Source organism: Rhamphochromis longiceps, linkage group LG23 (genome assembly GCF_057381845.1).
Source record: "Rhamphochromis longiceps isolate RC_006_pf linkage group LG23, R_longiceps_female_GT1.1, whole genome shotgun sequence".
NCBI lineage: Eukaryota > Metazoa > Chordata > Actinopteri > Cichliformes > Cichlidae > Rhamphochromis > Rhamphochromis longiceps.
The window spans coordinates 947,860-968,069 of NC_140578.1; the positions used below are offsets into that span (position 1 = coordinate 947,860).

General features: G+C 44.6%; 1 protein-coding gene across 1 annotated transcript in view; it reads right to left on the minus strand.

The window, feature by feature from the left end:
- Window positions 1-18,587, minus strand: part of arhgef18b (rho/rac guanine nucleotide exchange factor (GEF) 18b) — a 38,073-nt gene extending 19,486 nt beyond the window's left edge. Inside the window, exons 1-10 of the mRNA XM_085399473.1 lie at window positions 18,487-18,587; window positions 14,499-14,647; window positions 13,611-14,218; window positions 13,062-13,212; window positions 12,410-12,536; window positions 12,251-12,305; window positions 10,023-10,067; window positions 9,634-9,708; window positions 9,005-9,113; window positions 8,598-8,781 (exon numbers count right to left, since the gene is read on the minus strand). Coding sequence (XP_085255599.1) covers window positions 8,598-8,781; window positions 9,005-9,113; window positions 9,634-9,708; window positions 10,023-10,067; window positions 12,251-12,305; window positions 12,410-12,536; window positions 13,062-13,212; window positions 13,611-14,218; window positions 14,499-14,647; window positions 18,487-18,562 — 1,579 coding nt within the window. The 5' untranslated portion in view covers window positions 18,563-18,587. The remainder of the gene's footprint in view (window positions 1-8,597; window positions 8,782-9,004; window positions 9,114-9,633; window positions 9,709-10,022; window positions 10,068-12,250; window positions 12,306-12,409; window positions 12,537-13,061; window positions 13,213-13,610; window positions 14,219-14,498; window positions 14,648-18,486) is intronic.
- Between the last annotated feature and the right edge of the window lie 1,623 nt (window positions 18,588-20,210).

Below are 20,210 nucleotides of genomic sequence, written 5' to 3' on the forward strand. Positions count from 1 at the left end.
TGACATGGCTGTATATACCTCTCTGCTAATTACACAGATAAAAGCTGTTATGGAAAAATAAACTGGGGGTGAGAAAAGTTCTCCTCTATCGCGTACGCGATTACTGAGATCTTGCAACCTGGCAGCGTGCAGTACAACACATACTGTAAACGCCCGAAGCCTTTTCTGGAGGACAAGGCTAGCCAAACAAATTAGTCATGCTTCAGCATGCAAAGCGTGTTCCCATCCCTTCCAGGTAAAACCACGATAATACAAACAAGACGGACAAGTACATGGTTGCGTACGCAGACTGAAGCCGTAAAACCTTATCTACGCTGTGACTGGTGAAAAACAAATTTCAGCTGACTGCATCAAGTCAGTGCATCACAAGAGAAAGTGTGACGTCACACAATAACTCGTTCACTGATGATGTTTATGTCCTAAAGCTTCATTGTCAGCGCTGCCTCCTTTACACCGACGCAGGCAGCGTGGCGAGTGTTTGAAATCAGGCTTTGTAGCTGGCTGACAAAGGTGACGCTGGCGTGAGCCGTACCAGCAACTTCCACTAAATGCTAAATGTTTCTAGTCCTTACCCCTCCCTTCTGAATGCTGGTACCACAATACAGCCGCTACAATGGAGACAAATGATAAGTCTGTATCTTCTTACCCAGAAAAAGCATGAAGCAGTGAGACAGGTGATCGTTTGTGTGTGAAAACGCTCTGCATGCAGCTTTTTGCCTCTTAGCTTTTTTCTCTGTGTCTGCTGCTCGCTCGCTCTCACAATAAATGAACAATTGCTGGCTCAGCTGAAGGAAAAGAAAACAGAAACTGGCTTCTGAATAATCTGAACCAGCACCGCTGTGCCTCTCTTTGAGCTGTATTCAGCAGATATATACTTAAATTGTGAATAGCAACTAGAAGCACTTTGCGTTGAATCTAAGCCCATTTTCCCCTTTTAGACTTTGTTTAGCAGCTAAAGGCTGGACAAGAAGGAACTTCAGAAGAAACTAGAAATTTCCAACTTTTCATCCTGATTCAACTAAAAGATGAAAAAGAAAATAAAATGTAATCTTCTTGCTAATCTGGCTGCTCGACAGACGAGCTCAAATTCATTGTTTAATGAAGACAACCGGCCCCACGGGCAAGGCTCATTCCTCTTTCTTCCAGAGCTCTCGTCCACCTGCTCCTTACTCTCACTACAGAGCACAATGTCATCTGCGAACAGTCCACAGAGACTTGACCGATCTGTCAGCCTGTCCATCAACACTGCAAACACAAAGCCCACCTCCGACTCCTACCACACAGCTCACCACTGTGTCACCGTCCCGCACTTCCTTATGCAGTACGGCAGTTCCTGTCTTGGAAAGGTACTGAGAAGCAGACGGGATTAATAATTAAGTATATCTGTGTGGGGTTTAAAAAAAATCAATGTCATTGCAATATTATCAGTCAATAGAAGTAAAAGATTAACCTTAGATAAGCAAGAACAGTAGGTTTTCTGCTCACTGATATCACCGAGCTTATCATTGCAGCTTGTTAACAATAGCACACTGTGCACCAGTCATGCTGAACACACGGGTGGTGACAGAGATCAAAGTAAGCAGAGCTCAGGTGAGGAGGGTAGGGCTGTTCGATATAACCATATATATCTGATGACGATATAAAAGCGTCTGTCGTTTCATTTTACGCTGTCGTTTGTTTCGTGGTGTTGCAAAATAAACTGTTTACGGCAATATTTGTTCATGGTTCTGATGTCACTGTAGTGTTTATATTAATTTCTTAAAGTTCTCTCTTTCTCTTATATTTAATATAACCACACTACGGACGGACAAGCGCCTGTTTTTATGCGTTGTCATTAGCAACAATGAAGGTAACAGCATCACGTGTCCGCTTGTTTATGTTCCACATAAACCTTTCACAATAAAGCTCAAGATCCTGTTGAGACTTTTCAAAATAAACTGAATCACGTGAAAGATGCAGATAATTTACGGATGAGAAGTAAAAAAGAGCCGCCAGGTGCTAAAAAATAGATCTTAGACTCAAACGTTAGAACAGGCTTCTCCCCGCAGCACGCCGTGTAATAAATACTCACAAAGAAAACGGCGCCGTTACAACTTATGTCTAAAAATGTATCGTTTCAGCATCGGTTAAAAAACTCGACTCCAGCTACATGACGCACAGCTGGAAACACTTCACGCAAGTCGAGCTGCCCGAGATTCACGAGTTTACAGAAAATGTTACATTTTTGTGATTTACATCGTTATCGGACGATAGATGTCTGATATCGGGAGATGAGGTTTTGGTCATATCGCACAGCCCTAGAGGACGGGATCGCGTATCATCAGCTGGACGACTGATACTGTTGAGAAATGTCAGAAGTTACAGTTACTGATGTCAGTCGCTGATCCACGGGACACTCGGCTCCCTAACAAAACCACGACCACACCCAACATCTGCTGACACCCCATCGCACAACAAGTCTTCTTGTGGTACAGAGTGCACACTTCAGTGAGTCACAGTGAACTAGAAGTGAAAATGATACTTTGCTCTCTGCTGTAACTGATAGAAAATTAGAAGAAAAAAAAAAAGCTGTGCTGCTACTCCACTTCTAGAGAAAATGTGTTATCTCACATGCCCGGCATTGGATTTGGCAGAGGTCAACAGAAGAACAGGGGTTTCTTCCAGGAAAGCATTATTTCACACATCACATCATGTAAACACTGTTTTCACACGCGGCCCAGAAACGCTGTCAGGTTGTGAAACTGCAGTTTCCGTCGCAGGTGGTTTTACAACATGCAATAACAAAGGATGCACATTTTAGATCCTAAAGCAGCTGTGAGTTTGCCGATGCTGGCTTTGAATCTATTTAGAAAGAATTTAAGAACGCCTGGCTACCTGATGGTGCTCGGGTGGCTCAGATTCAAGCAGCTGTGCATTTCTGTCAATCTTAAGCTCTCGTTGCGATCCTGCTTCACACACACAAATGTCTTTACTTTATTCCTTACTATATGATAGATGCAGATTGAAGGTGCAGCCTGGTTTGTGGAAAATATATATAACTCACAGCAAAGACAAAGTGCAAAAACACAGGAAGCTGTTGTGTTAATTCATGTGAAAGCAATAACCCTGTCACAGCTCTAAGTATAGGCTTTAAACCATAGAGGCTAGCACTGCAATTGCTGTCAAGGGCCACAAGAGCTCATTTTAGGTCACATCCACTGTTCACTTACAGACTAATGACGACTTAAACAAAAAACACTGACTATAGACGCTTGCTGTGAGTGGATCCAGTGGCTCTGTTATGACCAGAATCCCACACATGGCATTCAAAGTCACTAAGGCAGTCCGTTTGGTTCCCATGACTTAGAGAACCAGAGCCCTTTGTATGTGAACGTCGTTCGATTTATGTGAATGAAAAGCATTTTCAAGCATGTCCTCTCGGTCAGTCCACTGCAGAGCTGACACAAACAGCTATTAAACCATGGATATGGATATCCACAGTAACTAAATGCATGCCTATCAACTAGATAGGAAACCGAGAGAAAACACAGAGAGAGCATGTAAGCTACAATAGAAGTTAAACATATCACCCTTCCACAGAATAACTTGGACAGTGCAGTGTCACAATTTGAGAGGAAATTAACTTGACGGTAAAGTTCAATAAGTAGGCTGCTTATCGTTTTGAACCATGTGAAAAGCATGTGTGACCCCAATCAACCGTATTACCACAAATAGCTGATCGACTAAAGGTAAAGAGGAAAACAGGTCACTTTAAAAAAAAAACATTCTAGCACAAAGCTTCCTGTGCAATCATGCATGCAAAAAAAGAAAAAGAAAGAAGTTACTCTTAATCCCCAAAAACACTAGCGACAAAAACATTTGGGACAAAGTCCAAAGAGGCCAGACAACCCAATGACATCATCTAATGAAACGGGAGGGAAGCGGCGCAGTTTACAAAGTGAAGTGAAACATCTCCACCAAAAGAAGACCACCAATAATCTAATGCACAACATAAATTAGCACAACAACCATGCCTTCATTGTCGTACACTTGACCTTGCTTGGGTTTGAACTATTAGATTAATCTGGTTCTCACTCCTGGAAGTAATGGTCCAAACCATTCTACTTTTTCTTGGTAATGGTGCTTTCCCCCCCCCCTTCCCTGATTAATTAGGCCAAAGGTTACCAGTATAAAAGTAGACAACAATGGTCCACAGGAGGAGAATACTAGTGTGAGAGCCAAACCTTCAATCGTGTAAAATGCAAACATTCAGAGAGCCGGGCATGCTTGAAGGAAAGGCAGTGATGCATAAAGAAGTGTTGTGCTAACAGGCAGACATGGGTGAGACCCAGAGTCAGTGGAGTGGGCTGTTATGCACTGGTAGACCTGCCAAGCACAATTAGCACCATGTGACCCAGTCAGAACAGAAAGGCTGAAGAGTGAGGTGACAGGCTGAATGGTCACCCCTCAGCCTGGGGCATTCCTATCGCCTGATGCCAGCAAAGCTCTGGCAGAGGGGCATCACCTGCCCGGCTGAGGAATGGGAAGCATCTCATTTAATACACTGAAGAATATACATTTAAGGAATAAAAGCTGCCTGGGTCTCAGTCAGCTAAGAGGAGGGAGCAAAGACAAATAAAGGAGGCTGATGGAAACGAGGTGGAGACAGCCTCGGTCAACACTGCTCTAACATTACTGCTGTAAACGTGAATACACGCTCCGTTTGAAACACGTTACATGAGAGGAAACGCCAGTAAATTAAGACTTCAGGCACACCAAGTTATCTTGGAAGCTAACGCTAGCAATCACCTGTTGAGCTTCGTGCAAAGTCTATAACCGGCAGCAGAGCAAAGTCACCGAAAAACCCACGTAAAGTTCAACAAACAGACGAGTTTCGTGACGTTGTGGGTTTGTTTACGCCACAAAGACACAAGCTTTCAGCTAACCTTGTGTTTCGAGAAGGAGAGGTTGTTCGCGAGCTAGCACGCTAAGCGCTGCGAGGCTAATAAGTAGCCAGCACTACGCTGAGAATAGCTGGGAGCTAATTTGGGCCAGCTAAGTATAAATTAAACTCTCGGGGAAGTAAATGTGTCTTGCCCTTATTATCACACCGAGTCAACACTGGAGGGGAAAGAAAAAAGCTCCTAGTTGGCTTTGATTAGCTCTTAGCTGGCTTAGCTAACGACAGGAATGACTGAAAAGTCCACAGAGGGAAACAACGGGAGTTATCCACCTGATCCCGCTTGAGACCATCGCTACAGTAGCCGCTTCTTACCGCCCAAGAAGACTCGGGTTTGCCTGAATCAGCTGCATCCGAAGGGAATTGTAGTCTGTCCGTGAGTTAAATAAAACACACCGGCCAGTGAGATCAGCAACAAGTATCCCACATACTCGGTTTTGTCCAGTTTGTGTCTCCACTGGGAACAATCTCTGGCATACAAACGACGCATTCCACAGGCTGAATCCCCACAGGGCTGAGTTCAAATTAAAGGGACACTCACTTGTTTTCTCACGCCTGTGTCCGCGGAACAACAACACATGAGCATCTAGGGTTTGTGACTTCATTCAGCAGCAGCAGCGATGATGATTGATGGATGGAGAAATGTAACAGATGCATTATTATAATTATTATTATTGTTTTATCCAGATTGTTTAACACAATCTCGGAGAGTGAAAGAGCCCGAGCATCAGAGGAAAAGTGTACTGGTACTGATTTTCAGGAACAAGGGTGATGTACAGAGCTGAGGCAGCTATAGAGCGATACAGCTGATGAGTCATACCGTGAAGATATGGGAAAGAGTTGTTGAGAGGTGACGATAAGTGAACAGCAGTGTCCTCATGCCGAGAAAGTAAACTATTTCCCTATGGGGACTAACACGCACACTTTACTTTACTTTACACTAGAGACATGTTTGCTTTGAGAGTGCTGATGGAGAAGTGTAGAGAAAGTCAAAAAGAACTGCACTGTGGTTTCTGTGGATCTATGAAAGCAAGAGAGGAACTGTGGTACTGCGTGAAGAAGGATGTGAGGGTGGTGCAGGGTGTACAGCAGGTTTACAGGCAGGTTCAAGGTGAGGATAGGATTACACCAGCAATCTGCTAAGACCCTTCCTTCTTCTTTGACACAGTGATGGAGGCTCTGTGGACTATGATATTTACAGGCAACAATGTGATCTGTAGTGAGACCGGGGAGCAGGTGGATGAGAGCCTGCTTCATCCGCGAGTATTAGGGATGATTTGCGGCAGAAGGATAGCAGCAAAATGAAAGAGAAGGTTTACAAGATGACAGTGTATGGTTGAAGATGCTCAGACTTTCACTGGGGGTGACCAGGATGTACAAGGTTAGATGTGGATATGCTGGGCAAAGGATGTTGAAGGGAGGAAGAAAAGGAAGGAGGACAAAAGAGGGGATTCGTGGATGTAGTGGTATGTAGTGGGTCGTTGTGATGATGCTAGGGACAGGGTGAGATGGAGGCAGATGATCCACCCTTAAGGGGAGCAGCTGAAAGACGAAGATGTCAAAAAAGAAGCAGTCCAAAGAGGAAGACACTGAATGTGTGGCACGCCGAGCCTCGCTGAAGGATACCAGAGCAGCTCTGTTTAATAAGCAAACAATAAGAAACAACCATATATTACATCCTGACCGCCAGACTGCACGGTGTATAAATAGCCTGGACGTATTATGGCCTTTGTCTGCCACAGAATAGAGGGAGAAAGGAAATATTGGGTTATAGTCATGAAATAATGAAGCAATAGCACAGAATGACTAAATGCCCCCAGTGCTCCCATCCACATGTGCCAGTGAAAGCAAAGAGAAATGGTGATGACATTGAGAACACTTCTGTTTCCTTGTTACTGGAAACTTTATTTGTTGATGTGAAATTCTCAACAGCCAGAACACATGGCTTATGAGAAGACGGCCTCTGGTTTACAATAATGTCAACACATGTGACAAAAGTCCACACTGCCAGCATCAGTCACGGTGATGGAAAGGAAATACCCAGTAGGAGTTTAAAACTGTCACTTTAACAAACCTGTATAAACATAGATGTAACATCAATACTGAGAGTGTGTCTAGAACCATCCATTTTAACTGCATCGCTTTAGGTTTGTGGACATTTGTTTATGCTCTTAAGGTCCGCCCACAGCATTCCTGTCACTGCCCCTCCTAGAGTCCTGAACGAGATTTCTTCCTGTTTAAATGGAGTTCTTCCTTCCCACTGTCGCCAAGTGCTTGCTCAAAGAGGTCATCTGTATTATTGTAGGGTCTTCGCCTTCCAGTATAAAGAGCCCTGCGGCTGTTGTTGTGATTTGGTGCTGTATAAGTTAAACTAATTAAATGTAACTGACCTGACTTGACGGTGCCATCGAAACACGTCGATTCTTTTCTTTTTCAGTCATTCTGCTGTAACATTTGCTGCTGTGCTTGGGATCATTGTCCTATTGTGTGACCCAGGTTTGGTCAGACAGACAATCTCACATTTGCCTCTAGAATACTTTTGTATTCAGTGAGTGCAAGGTGTCCAGTCCCGGGGCTGCAAAACGAGCTGAAAGCATTGCCCCGCCCACCACCGTGCCCAACAGTTGATGTGAGGTTGTTGTGCTGGTATGCTGCGTTTGATTTTCTCCAAACGTGGCGCTGTGGTTTGGTCAGATGCAGTTTTGAAACCTGTGCTGCCATCGTCTTTATCAAGAGAAGAGACTTTTTATCATTTTACTGACATGAAGCTTAACATTTGACACGCAAACTAGTTTTACTTGAGTAAAGTTGTCAGACACGTTATGGTCAGATGTGAATAATACAGACTAAAGGTTCTTAACTCTCGTCTACGTCCACTAACACGACTGCCATTATTAAAGAGTTTCACTGGGAAACTTCTTCCATGCACGGTACAAGTAGTTCATCAGAAGCTGTTGCAGTTATTTATAATCTTCCAAATGTGCAAAGACACATTCGGTAACATTATTCTGACTATAGCCTGTACGCTGCCCTTGATTGGCTTAAGAGTAACAGACCAATGGATTCATGAAGCTTTGGTTACCTTGAGACAAAGCGAGGCTCAGCTTTTCCACTTCGAGCTCATTCAACACGTACAAGACAGCAGAAATCTGAAATATGTTGCAAACTAGAAAAACAAATCTAAGGCGAGCTGCAGCTTCACCGAAACATCTGCAAGAATTTGTCCAAACAAGTTCACCGAGGTGTGTGACCTGATGAGGTAAAGTAATGATGAGGCGGGAAAGGGGAAGGCTGTGTCATCTTAGCATCTAACAAGGGAAGGGAACGGCAAAATGTCTTCTACAGCCCCAAAGAGGAGCCACAGTCACTGTGACGGGTGGTGAAAGCTGCTGTCTGATTCCATGTATGTGCTTTGACAAAGATGTCAGTGTAAGGAGGCTGAACGGGTGTTTAGTGAGCACAAGCTCTTCGTGTTGTATGTGCATGTGTGTGTGGTTTGTTTACCTGTGTGCATGAGTGCGCCACTAAGTGGGCGAGTGAGTGTGCATGCAGTATAAATAGATGCGAGCTTGTGCATGAGCGCGGCACCTGTGCACATATGTGTCCGACTGAGAAGAAGCGTGGGTGCGTGTACACCTGTGGCTGTGGTGTTACTCACTCGTGCACTGCAGGCCATGCTTTTTCTGTAGCGCCTTGCTGCACAACGAGCACGTGGCACAACTGGAGAAGGAACCTGGCACCAAATGATGCCCATTGCTGTGAATGCCACACATTTTCTCTTTGGGCTCCCTGTCCTTGTCCTTCACCTTGTCTTTCTGAGGCTCTTTTTCGCGGTTCTTACCCTGCAGAGGAACAAGGAAAGAGGCAGATTGGTTTTTTCATGCACATGTTGTGTTCTTCAGACATAATAAACATGACATCTCATGGCTGAGGCAGGACATACAATTCGGATAGAGATTGCAATCTGCTTTAAGATGCAATCATTAGGCCAAACGTGCCACGCACTTCAGTGCAAAAGGTACATTTATATTTCGCCATGAAGTCGTAGGGGCTTCACAGGATTACCTTGTCTTTATTGAAGGAGCCGGTCATCCTGTTCCTGAGAGAGCTCAGAGTCCTTTTTACTTTGGTGCCTCTTTCCACCTTCTCTATACGATCCTCCTCTTCTTCATTCCTGGTAGATGAGCAAGAGAGTAAAGTATAAACTACAGGCTAGTGTAAAGACACCACAGCATCTCTGTGGCGTCTTTTTCTTCTGCTTTCAGCCTTTAAAGGGTGAGATGGAAGCAGATGATCCACTGCTATCCCTGACTTTAAAAGCATTACACTCTTTGTTGAGTTTCAATTGACTTTTTTGTGCAGCATCAGGTCATCTCAGGGAGCTTTACATAGTAAGGGAATAAAAACCCATAAAACTTCCCCTGAAGCACACATCAGAAATTCATCCTGGCAAACAGGGGACATTGTTGATTAGTAACAGTTTTCTGATGGTTTCTATAAAAACAAACCACATTATTGCAGAACCAAGAGCAGCCTGCACTGTATCAGCACTTTGTCTTTCACTGCTTTCAGTTTTGTATCCCGTCACCGACGGCTAATAAAACTCCTCCCAGGACTCGCTGAGATCACAAACATCCCAAATGTGAGACGATGAGCTTCAGTCACAGGGGAACAACGGTGAGGGCCGTACTTACTCGTTAGAGAGGAACTCGTACCAAGTGACACTTCCTGAATCTTTGGCGTCTGATCTGCTGCTTCTCTGCTTCTCTCTGTCAATGACAACAATGACAATGAAAGGCTGGATTCAAAAATCTCCAAATGTGAGAAACGTGTTTGTCGTGGCTCAAGTCTTTAAACTGTACAAAAACAAAGAGTGTGGTTTAGACTCGGTGAGTGTTTTCCCAGTGATAACAGCCGTGTCACTGCACAATGTCAACATGCAAAACATGGCAAAAACATGCTTGCACTTACAGTGCAGTGTGTGCACACGCACGCTCTACAGTCTGGCTCTGCTGGTGCTTTATAGACTGGGACGCCGCTACAGCAGTGAAAGCACGCAGACCTCCCTCTCCTGTTTACTTACCCGTGGTACTTCTTTAGCTCCTGCAGAACTTTCTGTACCATCACCCTGAGACAAACAAGACACTGAGACTAAGTGGAGGAGAACAATTCTAGGAGCTGGGTGCTGATTTTGAGAAGAATCCTCCCCCGTGTGCTGTGTCCGCACACCGCCCGGGTACGTATAAAATAACCCCCCCCCTCACACACACAGACACAAAGGGGCCATCTAAGGAGCTGGGAGAGGGAACTGTGGGAGGAGAAGGTTGCTGACATATGACATGGAGCAGAAATGTCAGCAGAGAGTGGGGAAAGCCCCTCTGCTATGTGGGAGTGAGAGAGCTGCAGCTCACCATTTAAAGCTACAGAGCAGGATTTGCACTGCTGCACTAAAGGAGTCAAAAACTGCAATAATACAATTCAACATAGTTTAGAACAGAGGTGTGGACTCGAGTCACATGACTTGGACTCGAGTCAGACTCGAGTCATTAATTTTATGACTTTAGACTTGACTTGAAAAAATGTTGTAAGACTTGTGACTTGACTTGGACTTTTACACCAATGACTTGGGACTTGAATTGGACTTGAACCGGTTTACTTGAAAAGACTTGATATTTTACCCCAAATATAAAATTTAACATGCATATTATATGGAGATTGAAAATGTGACGTCATTCACGGGTAGAACCGCAAAGGATTCTGGGAACTCGTGGCAAGCGGTACTAGCGCACGCAGGCTTTCAATTAAAATCAGTTACACAGCGATAAAAAGAAACAAAAAATGTCAAGAAGCTGTTGTATTATTAACTGCAATAGCCGGTCGCATGACAGCCACGGGAAGCCGACGGGTAAAGAGATCGGTTGTTATCGGATTACGTCGTTGAAGAGAAATTGTTCGAGCCATGTTTCCAAAGTAACAAAGACGCGACGGATGGTCTGGATTGCAGCCATTCAAAGACCAAATATAACATCCCAGAACACTCCAGCTCACAGGTTAGTCTGCTCCAAGCATTTACACGAAGGTCAGTCTGCTGTTGTAGTTAATGCGTCATTTTTCTTAACATAATTGGTGATATAGGTTACAAGCAAGTCTGGCGCTGAACAGAAATTGTGGCGCTATGCTCCTTTATTTATTGTGCATAAATAGTGAATTGTCCTGACACAATATTGCGTTTCGCTTCTGTTATTATGGTACATTGACAAAAACATATACTTTTATTCACAGGATAAAACAGGTTTTTTGTATCACTAATTGCCCAGTACGATTACAGCATACAGTATTATTGTCACTGCTACATTTCTGTGATGCTACCAGAAATTATTTCCACTACTAATTAATTACCGTTGAGCTCAAAGGTCCTATTAATAAACGGTTAAGGAATGTGTATTTATGACGACGATTTGTGAGACTGGTAAACTTATGATACGTACGATGGTCTTTACTTTCTACACGGTGCATTTCAAGGTCCTGCACCCATCCGTCGGTAAACTGTACCTGGGCTTGTTGCAGTGACCGGAAGTTACTAAACTTCATGAGTGTATGCACTCACTCCAAGAACCGTATGATTATAAATATGCATATAAATATGCTAAGATGAGATAGCTGACTTCATCCAACTAGCAAATGTTGTCCAGGCTACGTTGGTGATACAGTTTTTTTTAATGTGTATGATATTTTTGTAATGCGATTTTAAAGCTGGTCCTACAACCGCATCCAAGAATAACATGCAGCTTACCTCAGAACTGTCGGTGAAAATTATTCTTGGAGCTAGGTTTAATTGAGCTGCATTTTAAAGAGGTGCAATTTCACAATTTGTGTATATTTTCTAAGTTCACTATTTTGTATGTGTTGAGAAAAACACAGATTTTAAAATTACATGGTCTAATATTTACATTTAGCATAACTGCAACATTATTTTTTCGTTTGTTTTTTTTAAAGACTCGAAAGGACTTGAAATTCAAAGTTTCAGACTTGTGACTTGACTCGGACTTTTACACCAGTGACTTGAGACTCGACTCTGACTTGCCTGACATTACTTGAGACTTGACTTGAGACTTGAGGATAAAGACTTGAGACTTACTTGAGACTTGCAAAACAATGACTTGGTCCCACCTCTGGTTTAGAAGACGTGTTTCCTAATGTAATCAAACTACTTCCTTCTTTCAAACATCTTTAAACTTGCACTCGACAGAAACAGCTTCTCGAACACGGTGAGAACGAGCAGCTATGTTGATGTAAATGACGTGTACTCACATATGCGTGTGTCCTTCAGTAGAATGCAGGTTTTCTTCCGGGTCAAATTCCTCAGCTACAGGTGAAAAAGATAAACTGGTCAGTTATGAGGAAAGATGCCTTCAGGTGATAAAACCTGAACTTAGATTTGTTCTACAGGCGTTAAAGCCGCCGGCCCACCTCCTGCTGCCCTGGCAGCCCGTTTGGATGTCTGTACAACACGAGAAATGTGTGCAGCACGGGAGCAATCGTCTGTAGCAAGGATCTCTGAGCGGGAGTATAGCTGCCTGCCGGGCTCACCGTGGTCCTGACAGAAGAAGAATAAACGCACGTGTATCCACTCCTCAGCAAGCAGCACACACACACTTACTGTATACGATAGATTTCTTATGCAGACGGCAATTTACATTCAGTTATTTTGGTCAATGTGGTCAGAAAATTCTTTGTGGTTCAGTTAATTTGTTGTTTAGTATCAAATATCCAAGCTGTGGTCACCTACAGCTTTCCTATCGTCCATATGTCCCAGACCAAAAGTCCTCTGGGACTTCCAGTCTTTTCCAAAAACTATTAGAAGCTCACTGGTTGATGTGTTCATTCATTGCAGTGTCACAGAAATGCACCTGCTTGTTCTGAAAGATGAACAGCATCCTGCAGTTTGAGGAAATCACTGAGCTCGAGTTCAGAGCTGCACGTCTGTGACGTCTTCAGAGGGAACTAAATGACATTGTTGCTTTTGGTTTGTTGTGAGATTACTTTAACAAAAAAGTTTAGTTCCTCGATGCCACTTTTGAGTTATTACCACCACAGTGACCCTGATCTTTGGGCAGCTTACCCTCAGGCTGAAGCCATCAGGACTGCCGGAGTCCTCCTCAGGACACGGCGAGCAGCTGTAGGTGGACTGGAAAAGACTATTCTGTCGCTCCTCGTCATCATCATCATCTCTCTCTCCGTCACTGTCTATGGCCTTGGTGTCGAGACTGAGTCTGGCAGCACGGCAAGCAAACACAAAGCAAATAGATTTACATATACAAGCATGTGCATATACACACACACACATGTGGGAGACAGAGGGAGTCTATGACTTGTGTGTATTTTCTGTTTTGTCAGTATTTTTGTGCACGTTTCATTTTCACAGCTCAAAGAAGCTTCACCGTCATTATTTAAAAAGCTGTGAAAGACCAACCACAGGAAACGTTCAGCTCACTTAAATAACACAGGCAGAAAAGTGTTTTTGAGCGTGACAACTGTGCTGAGTAATACTGAAGCAAGATGTTTCTCTATGTAGAAACTTTATTATATGACTTATGAGTCAAGTAGATTTGGACTGTAACAGGAGACGCTTCCTCTGAAATGTTTCTGCGTGTCCGGCTCTGCGTCTTACCTCCTCCCCAGGTTGATGGGGGACAGAGGGACACCCCAGCTGTGCCTCCGAGATGTAGACATGGATCTGATTAGGATAGGAAAGCTGTCCAGGTCTGGCTCTCCATCAAAATCCATTGAGCACTGGTCCTTTGCTCCCTCCATCGCCGCTGTCGATGCCGTTTCCATCGATCCCGACAATCCGATCAAATTACTTGGCGAGCTCCGCCCTACTGCAGAGCCTCCACAGAGAGAGTCCTCGCAATCAGTGAACCCACCTGGTAACAACTTAGGACTGAGCTGAGTGACCACAAGGTTGTGAGGAAGTTCCTCTGGAGGCTGTTCGCAGGACGGGAACGGTGCATTTAAGTGTGGGGAGTGCGTGTTCAGAAAAGAGTGTGCAGGTCGGTTTAGGGCTGGACTGTTTGTGTTTAGAGGCTCCTGGAGGTCGACGCTCTCCGTGGCTGCGGTCACTGTGGATGCAGTTGTCTGCGAGGTCGGCGTACCTCCCCGCAGATCTTTTAAGTACTCAGAGTCCCTGAGAGAGGGGCTGATGCTCTGCAAGTCCTCCACACTGCTGCTCTCCTCGATGCAGGGGCAGTCATAGTCGCTCACCACCGAACACGCATCCTGGACAGAGCGCAAAGGCACCCGAAGACAAGACAAACACAGCAGACGTGAATAGAAGTCCTGACACACTTTGGGAGCCTGGTGTGTAAAATGTTAGCGTTCAGATATTCTTTGAACGAGTTAAAGCTGAAGCTGACCGGCACCTGCTGCTAAAGGTCAAGTCAGACAAAGGGAAGAATTCATTTGTCCATAACGGACCTCGGATCACTATTATTTTGGTAAATTTCATTGCATTTGTTGAGAACCTAAAATAATAGTAACGCTCAGTGTTCAGCTTCACCTGGTCATCACTGGTCCACCCAAAGGAGACGTCCTCAGTGACAGAAGCAGGAGATAATGAGGAGGAAGATCCTTTTGCACTGGTAGGCTGGACGCTGAGATGAGCACTGGGAGGCTCACAGGGCTGACTGCAGGGCTTGCTCTCTGATGCTAAAAACAAATCATTTGGCATTTATTAGTCTCGATAAACACAAATTTACAACCGACACGAGGAGAAAAGGCAGACGTCATCAGCTGTCTAACACCTGTGGAATGCATTTGAACAGTTGCAGTGAATAATGGAAGAAAGGCCCCGCCGGCAGCCCTGCTCCAGCCCCTCGCTGAAAGCTCCTTTGCATTTCCATTGCATAAACAGATTCCTCGATTCACATGATGCCACAAACCGCCGTCACCACTGGCAACTGCTCAGTGAGCCAACATTAGTCTCCATGTCATTTCTGGGAGGCTGGCGATTATTCCCTTGCTGAGCTTTCAGCAGCTCCAGAAGTGGCTTGCCTGCAATAAATCATATAATATACCAGTGCGCTCAGGTGACGTGAGGGGAACAGACACAGAAGAGGCAAACGTGGAATTTCTGGATCTTATTCTGGAGCTAAAAGTGTCATTTTATTACTGAGACACGATAAGAGCAAACATGTCAGAGTTTCACGGCGTCACGTCCACTGGTGGGGCTCCAGCCACACGGTTTATTCTGTTTTCCTCATTCAATGTAAAAATGGGCTTTTCCCAATGATATATGTGTAATATGTGTGTAAACTCAGTAGGAGGGAAAAGGAGGATATGATGCATGTAGTTAAAAAGAAGGTGCAGATATAAACACTGGAATTTCCCCTCAATAATGCAGCGATAAGTAAATATTTCAAAGACAGCTCGGTGCTACAGCTGTGCTTCGGCAGCCCGTCGCCATGAGGAGTATTACTGCATGTAGCCTCCTGAGTTTGAGCTCGAGTTGAGCAGAGAGCGCTCCGGAGGATTTTACCAGAGCCTCTAAAACCAACAAAGTTAAGACAGATTTTATTGACATGTTTTTTATGTTTGATTTCAGCTCAGTGTGGGAGTAACTCCTGCTGTTTTGCTGCTCAGCCCACTCTCGGTGGGCCTCTCTTATCACAAAACGGGCACATCAGAGCCAATCAGTATGTTTTTCAGTGCTAATACAGGCTGAGATGCAGCTGATGTGTCTGTTTGTACTTCGTTCAGATGGTCATACAAGTCCAGTCACTTCTGGTGTAGAAATAAAACACCCCAACATCATATATGCAAGAGCAGAAAACCATCACGAACAGCAGTTGTTGCTTTTCCGTCTAAGAGATACATTTCTTGAATACTTGCCAGATCCTGTAGAAGATGTCCGGCTTTTTAGCTGCTGATTGCACCAGCGAGTCTCTTAGCACAAATATTAATATTTTAAAAAAGATCAAACATACATGAGAAAGACAAACATTACATAACTCGATCACGCAGACGGTCACTGCTGACAACAGGTCATCAAATAATCTGCTAAAGTTGGTAGTTTGATCCCTGCTGCTCCAGTCTGCACGCCACAGATCCAGGATACGAACCCCAAACGGATCCATTGGTTGTGTGAATGTTAGATAAAAACACTAAAGCATAGAAAACTGTGCCTGTGTGAATGAATGAATGAGGCCTGTTAGTGCGCTCGGGTAGAGCAGAACCAGTCCATTTACCAGTTACCATGACACCTGGGGTGTGTGTGTGTGTGTGTGTGTGTGTGTGTGTGTGTGTGTGTGTGTGTGTGTGTGTGTGTGTATGTATGTATGTATGTATGTATGTATGTATGTATGTATGTATGTATGTATGTATGTATGTATGTATGTATGTATATATATATATATATATATATATATATATATATATATACACATACACAAAGCTTGCCTATTTTGTTATTGTTGACTTTTTATTACGTTTACCAACTATTATTTTACGCATGACTAACTGCATGCGTGATTTTGGTCTTTGATTGCTTATAAGAACGGTGCCTATAAATAAAATTATTATTTTATTTTTTCAATTCCTACTTGAGTTATATCCTGGTTACTGTGCGCTGGTGAAGGGTTGTTTGCAATGAAAAGTTTTATTCATTTCTATTTATCATCATACGTGTCTCCTCTTTAGTGTTGTGTTGATTTGATGCGTCTTCCAAAAGACATCTTGAGCTCAGTTAGACTCAGAAAAAAACGAACCCTCCTAAATCACCATTAACCATCAGAGCGACACACACACACACACACACACACACACACACACACACACTCTAACTTGATGTGTGTTTTTTCCCTCTCTCAGAATCACTTTTGAGACCTCAGCAGTGGCTGAACGCTATGATGAAACACAGACATCGTGTCCTGCTGTAAACCAGCAGCATCCACTCCCGGCTTCAGCGGCGCAGTCAGGGCTGCTGTCATATAAACACACAGACAGACGCGCTGTAGATCCAGTTTTCTATATTACTAAATCACAGGCCGAGGCTGCAGTGGTGGCAGTGTCCTCACTGGAAGGAGAATTTGTTTGCGTCCCGATCCCGCTCGTGTTGAGTAAACTTAAGACAGCCAGCAGGCGCTGCTGCGGTTGCTTAATGCTGCCTTGCAGCGCCACTGTGGCCTTTTATGGTCGGCCTCTCAGATCGCCCCCGACATGACACAGAGACGAAACGCCCGTGTGCGTCCTCAGGTGAGCGCATTTGCGCGTTTGTCACTGTCAGCTGTTTTCTTCGCAGTTCGGCTCCACGTACTAAAACTAGTGGCTGTAATGAACAACACCAACATGAACGGCTTTGCATCTGTGATTTACTCAGCATCGAGCCTCGCTTTACTTTCTAAACATCTCTAAAGAGGTGTTTATTATTCAGCTGCTGTAATGGTGAGTTAAGTCACATGAACTGCGCTGAGCTGCTGAATGATTGCAACCGCTAATTAAAAGGAAAAAGAAACCAGAAGCTGTGCATCAGCGCTGCAGCCGGTGTGACGAGGAGGAAACGATCGCACGTGTTTGCCACAAAGTCTGTCGTTCGTTTGTCTGCAAAGCTAATCACAAGAGGAACTCATGTGATTATGTCAGTTGATTTTGTGATCTTGATGCTTTCTTACATAGTGTGGCGATACATCATCACCCAGTGACACAAACCACAGGAAATAAAACTACAACTCATTTAATAAAACTTACAGCTCCTGTCTGTCTGCGACACAGAGCTCACATTAAGGTCGTGGTGACCATTTAGTATCTGTCACTGGTGCTTGAATCACACAAAGTGTGGGCTGCTGTGTCTCTGTGTTTGCGTGACGGGCTGGAGGTGAAGGCAGAAGCTGTGAGATCTGAGGTTGAAGCAAACATCAAAAAACAACTGTCAGGCTGCAGAGCCTCTTTGATCACAAATGCGCCCGACGGCTGTTTTCACAGAGCTGAGCGGCCCGGGTACTTTGGACGAAAGCAAAGTGGAAACGTTCCACGCTGCTCGTGTGCGCTAAGCATTACATTAAACCACGAAAGCGCAGAAAGCAGGAAACTAGCTGCCGACGAAGCTCCACCTGTTAGTCATGCTTTCTCTAAAAGGACAACAAGACCAGTGCCACACCAAGTCCCACGCAAAGCTTCACAGCCTGAACTGTCCACGCACGGTGCAGCTCCACCGGTGGACACACAAATTCAGTAATAGATTTATGCTCAAATTTGAAAGGTGCATGGTGACACTGCACAGAGTGAGAAATGACTCACTGAACTTTGCACCAACGTCTCATCTGCTGCACTAACTGTCTCCGACCACAAACCCCAACCAGGTCAAACAACAACGGTGTGAAAATGGCCAAAGGAAGCCAGGAGAACATTAAAATAGCAGCAGCAGTAGCCAGCAGGTATAACGCACATCTCTGGGTCACATCCAGTCTGCAGCCCATGCTGGGTCACCTCCCCCCATCCACCCAACATACCCACGATGGCTGAAACATGAAGTCAGTGTAAAACCAGGTTACCTCTCTTGAAGGACCATCTCTTCATCCAGAGTCTGGAGAAGGATGGCCAGGAGTTGTTAAGAGGAGAGTCCGCCATAGGAGCAGCACAGTGGGTAGGCCAGCAGGAACTGGAGCTCGCTCGCACTCGAGCTCTGGCACCCAGCAAGAGGAAGAGGGAGGTGAGAGAGGGAGGGAGCGAAGAAACGAGCGAGAGAGAGAGGGCGAGCGGCATCAAGAAGCATATCAGTGTGGTGTCTTTAAAAGGGGTGAGGGAGTGGGCTCTCAGACTTCCCGGGGGGGGGGGGGGGTAGAGCTCTTGTTTTTAGATTCATTTGAAGCTGATTGAATGACAAAGTAAGGAGGAGGAGAGAGTTGCAGTTTTATTTCAATATGCACTCATGAAATGGATCCATAGCGCTGTGCAAACGTCTCCAGTCACCTCTTATTTCTTTGCATTTGGATTCCACAGCGTGCAGGAGTTTGTTTTTCAAGTCCTCTCGAGAAACACTTGTTCAGACTTTCTGAAGCTCTTTCAAAGCTTTTTCTTTTTGTTGTGTGGATGCTTTTTCCCTCATTTTCAGTCCAGTCATCGTAGCATTTGCTGTTTTTCTTGGTCCACTTAACACTGACCTGTGAATCATTCGAGCATGCAGAAGACGCCCAACTCAAAGGATGAGCCCCTAACAGGAAAGCTAGCCAAGAACCAATTTAAGCACTTTGCACTTTCGGGCCTTGGGAGGAGAAATCCAGCAAAGACCCGGCACAGGATGTGACGGAGAATAAAGGTCCAGTCATGCCAAATACTGACTTTCAGGCTTGTTCATTTGTACAAACCTCTTGCTTCAGACCAGTTAGCAGACGCAGCTGTTTTAGAGAAACAAAAACAGAAAAGGAAGCATACGCAATGAAAGTACAGGGTAAGGATCCATGCTGGGTTTTTCTTAGATTCAGATTCACAGGGAAACTGCATATTACAGAAAAGACCAAGTCTAACAACTAAAGCAGTAAGTTTGAGCTAAAAACAGGAGGTACTGTACCAACCGCTGACTGCTGCAGCTGCTAGACATGGGGCTTGGCATTTCTTGCAACTATTTCCTTTGCACCAGCGTCGCTGCGGACGACTGTCAGTGCACATCATGTGGAAGACTCTCCCTACTTTCCCACAGATGACACGGCTTGAAGCGTATTACAACCGAAATGTGCTGCACATCGTCTCACATTTGATCCACCGCCAGTCACAACCTGTCAAAGTTTATAAAAAAACTAAAAACACACAAAGTGCACTTACGCTGGATGGAAGGTCACAAGTGGCAGCATGTAAATTCCTCCTGTTGGCCAAAAGAGTGAATTAAAGGCAGAAAACCCCCAAAAAACAGATGCTTTAAATCCTTCAGATGGGACTGTTCTGCAGGAACGTCGGACTCAAACTGAGCGCATACAGCCAAAACAGTTGCCGTCTCTCAACCCGTTTCCTCTTTCTTTTCTTTCCCCTTTTTTCTGTGTGTCATTCTGCTCAGCTGAGGAGAACCGCACTCTGAATGGCCCACACGTACAGTTTGACACATCACTGCAGCAGCGTGATAGCGCAGCAGTGTGGAAGCGTAACCAGAACGAGTGACCTGTTGGCAGTAAACCTTTGTTACTCACAAAAACAACGTCTCACTCCATCGAAGAGCAATAGTTTCGTCACCGACCATCAGCACATACATATACGCTGAGATGTAGTTTGACGTCTCTGGTGTGTT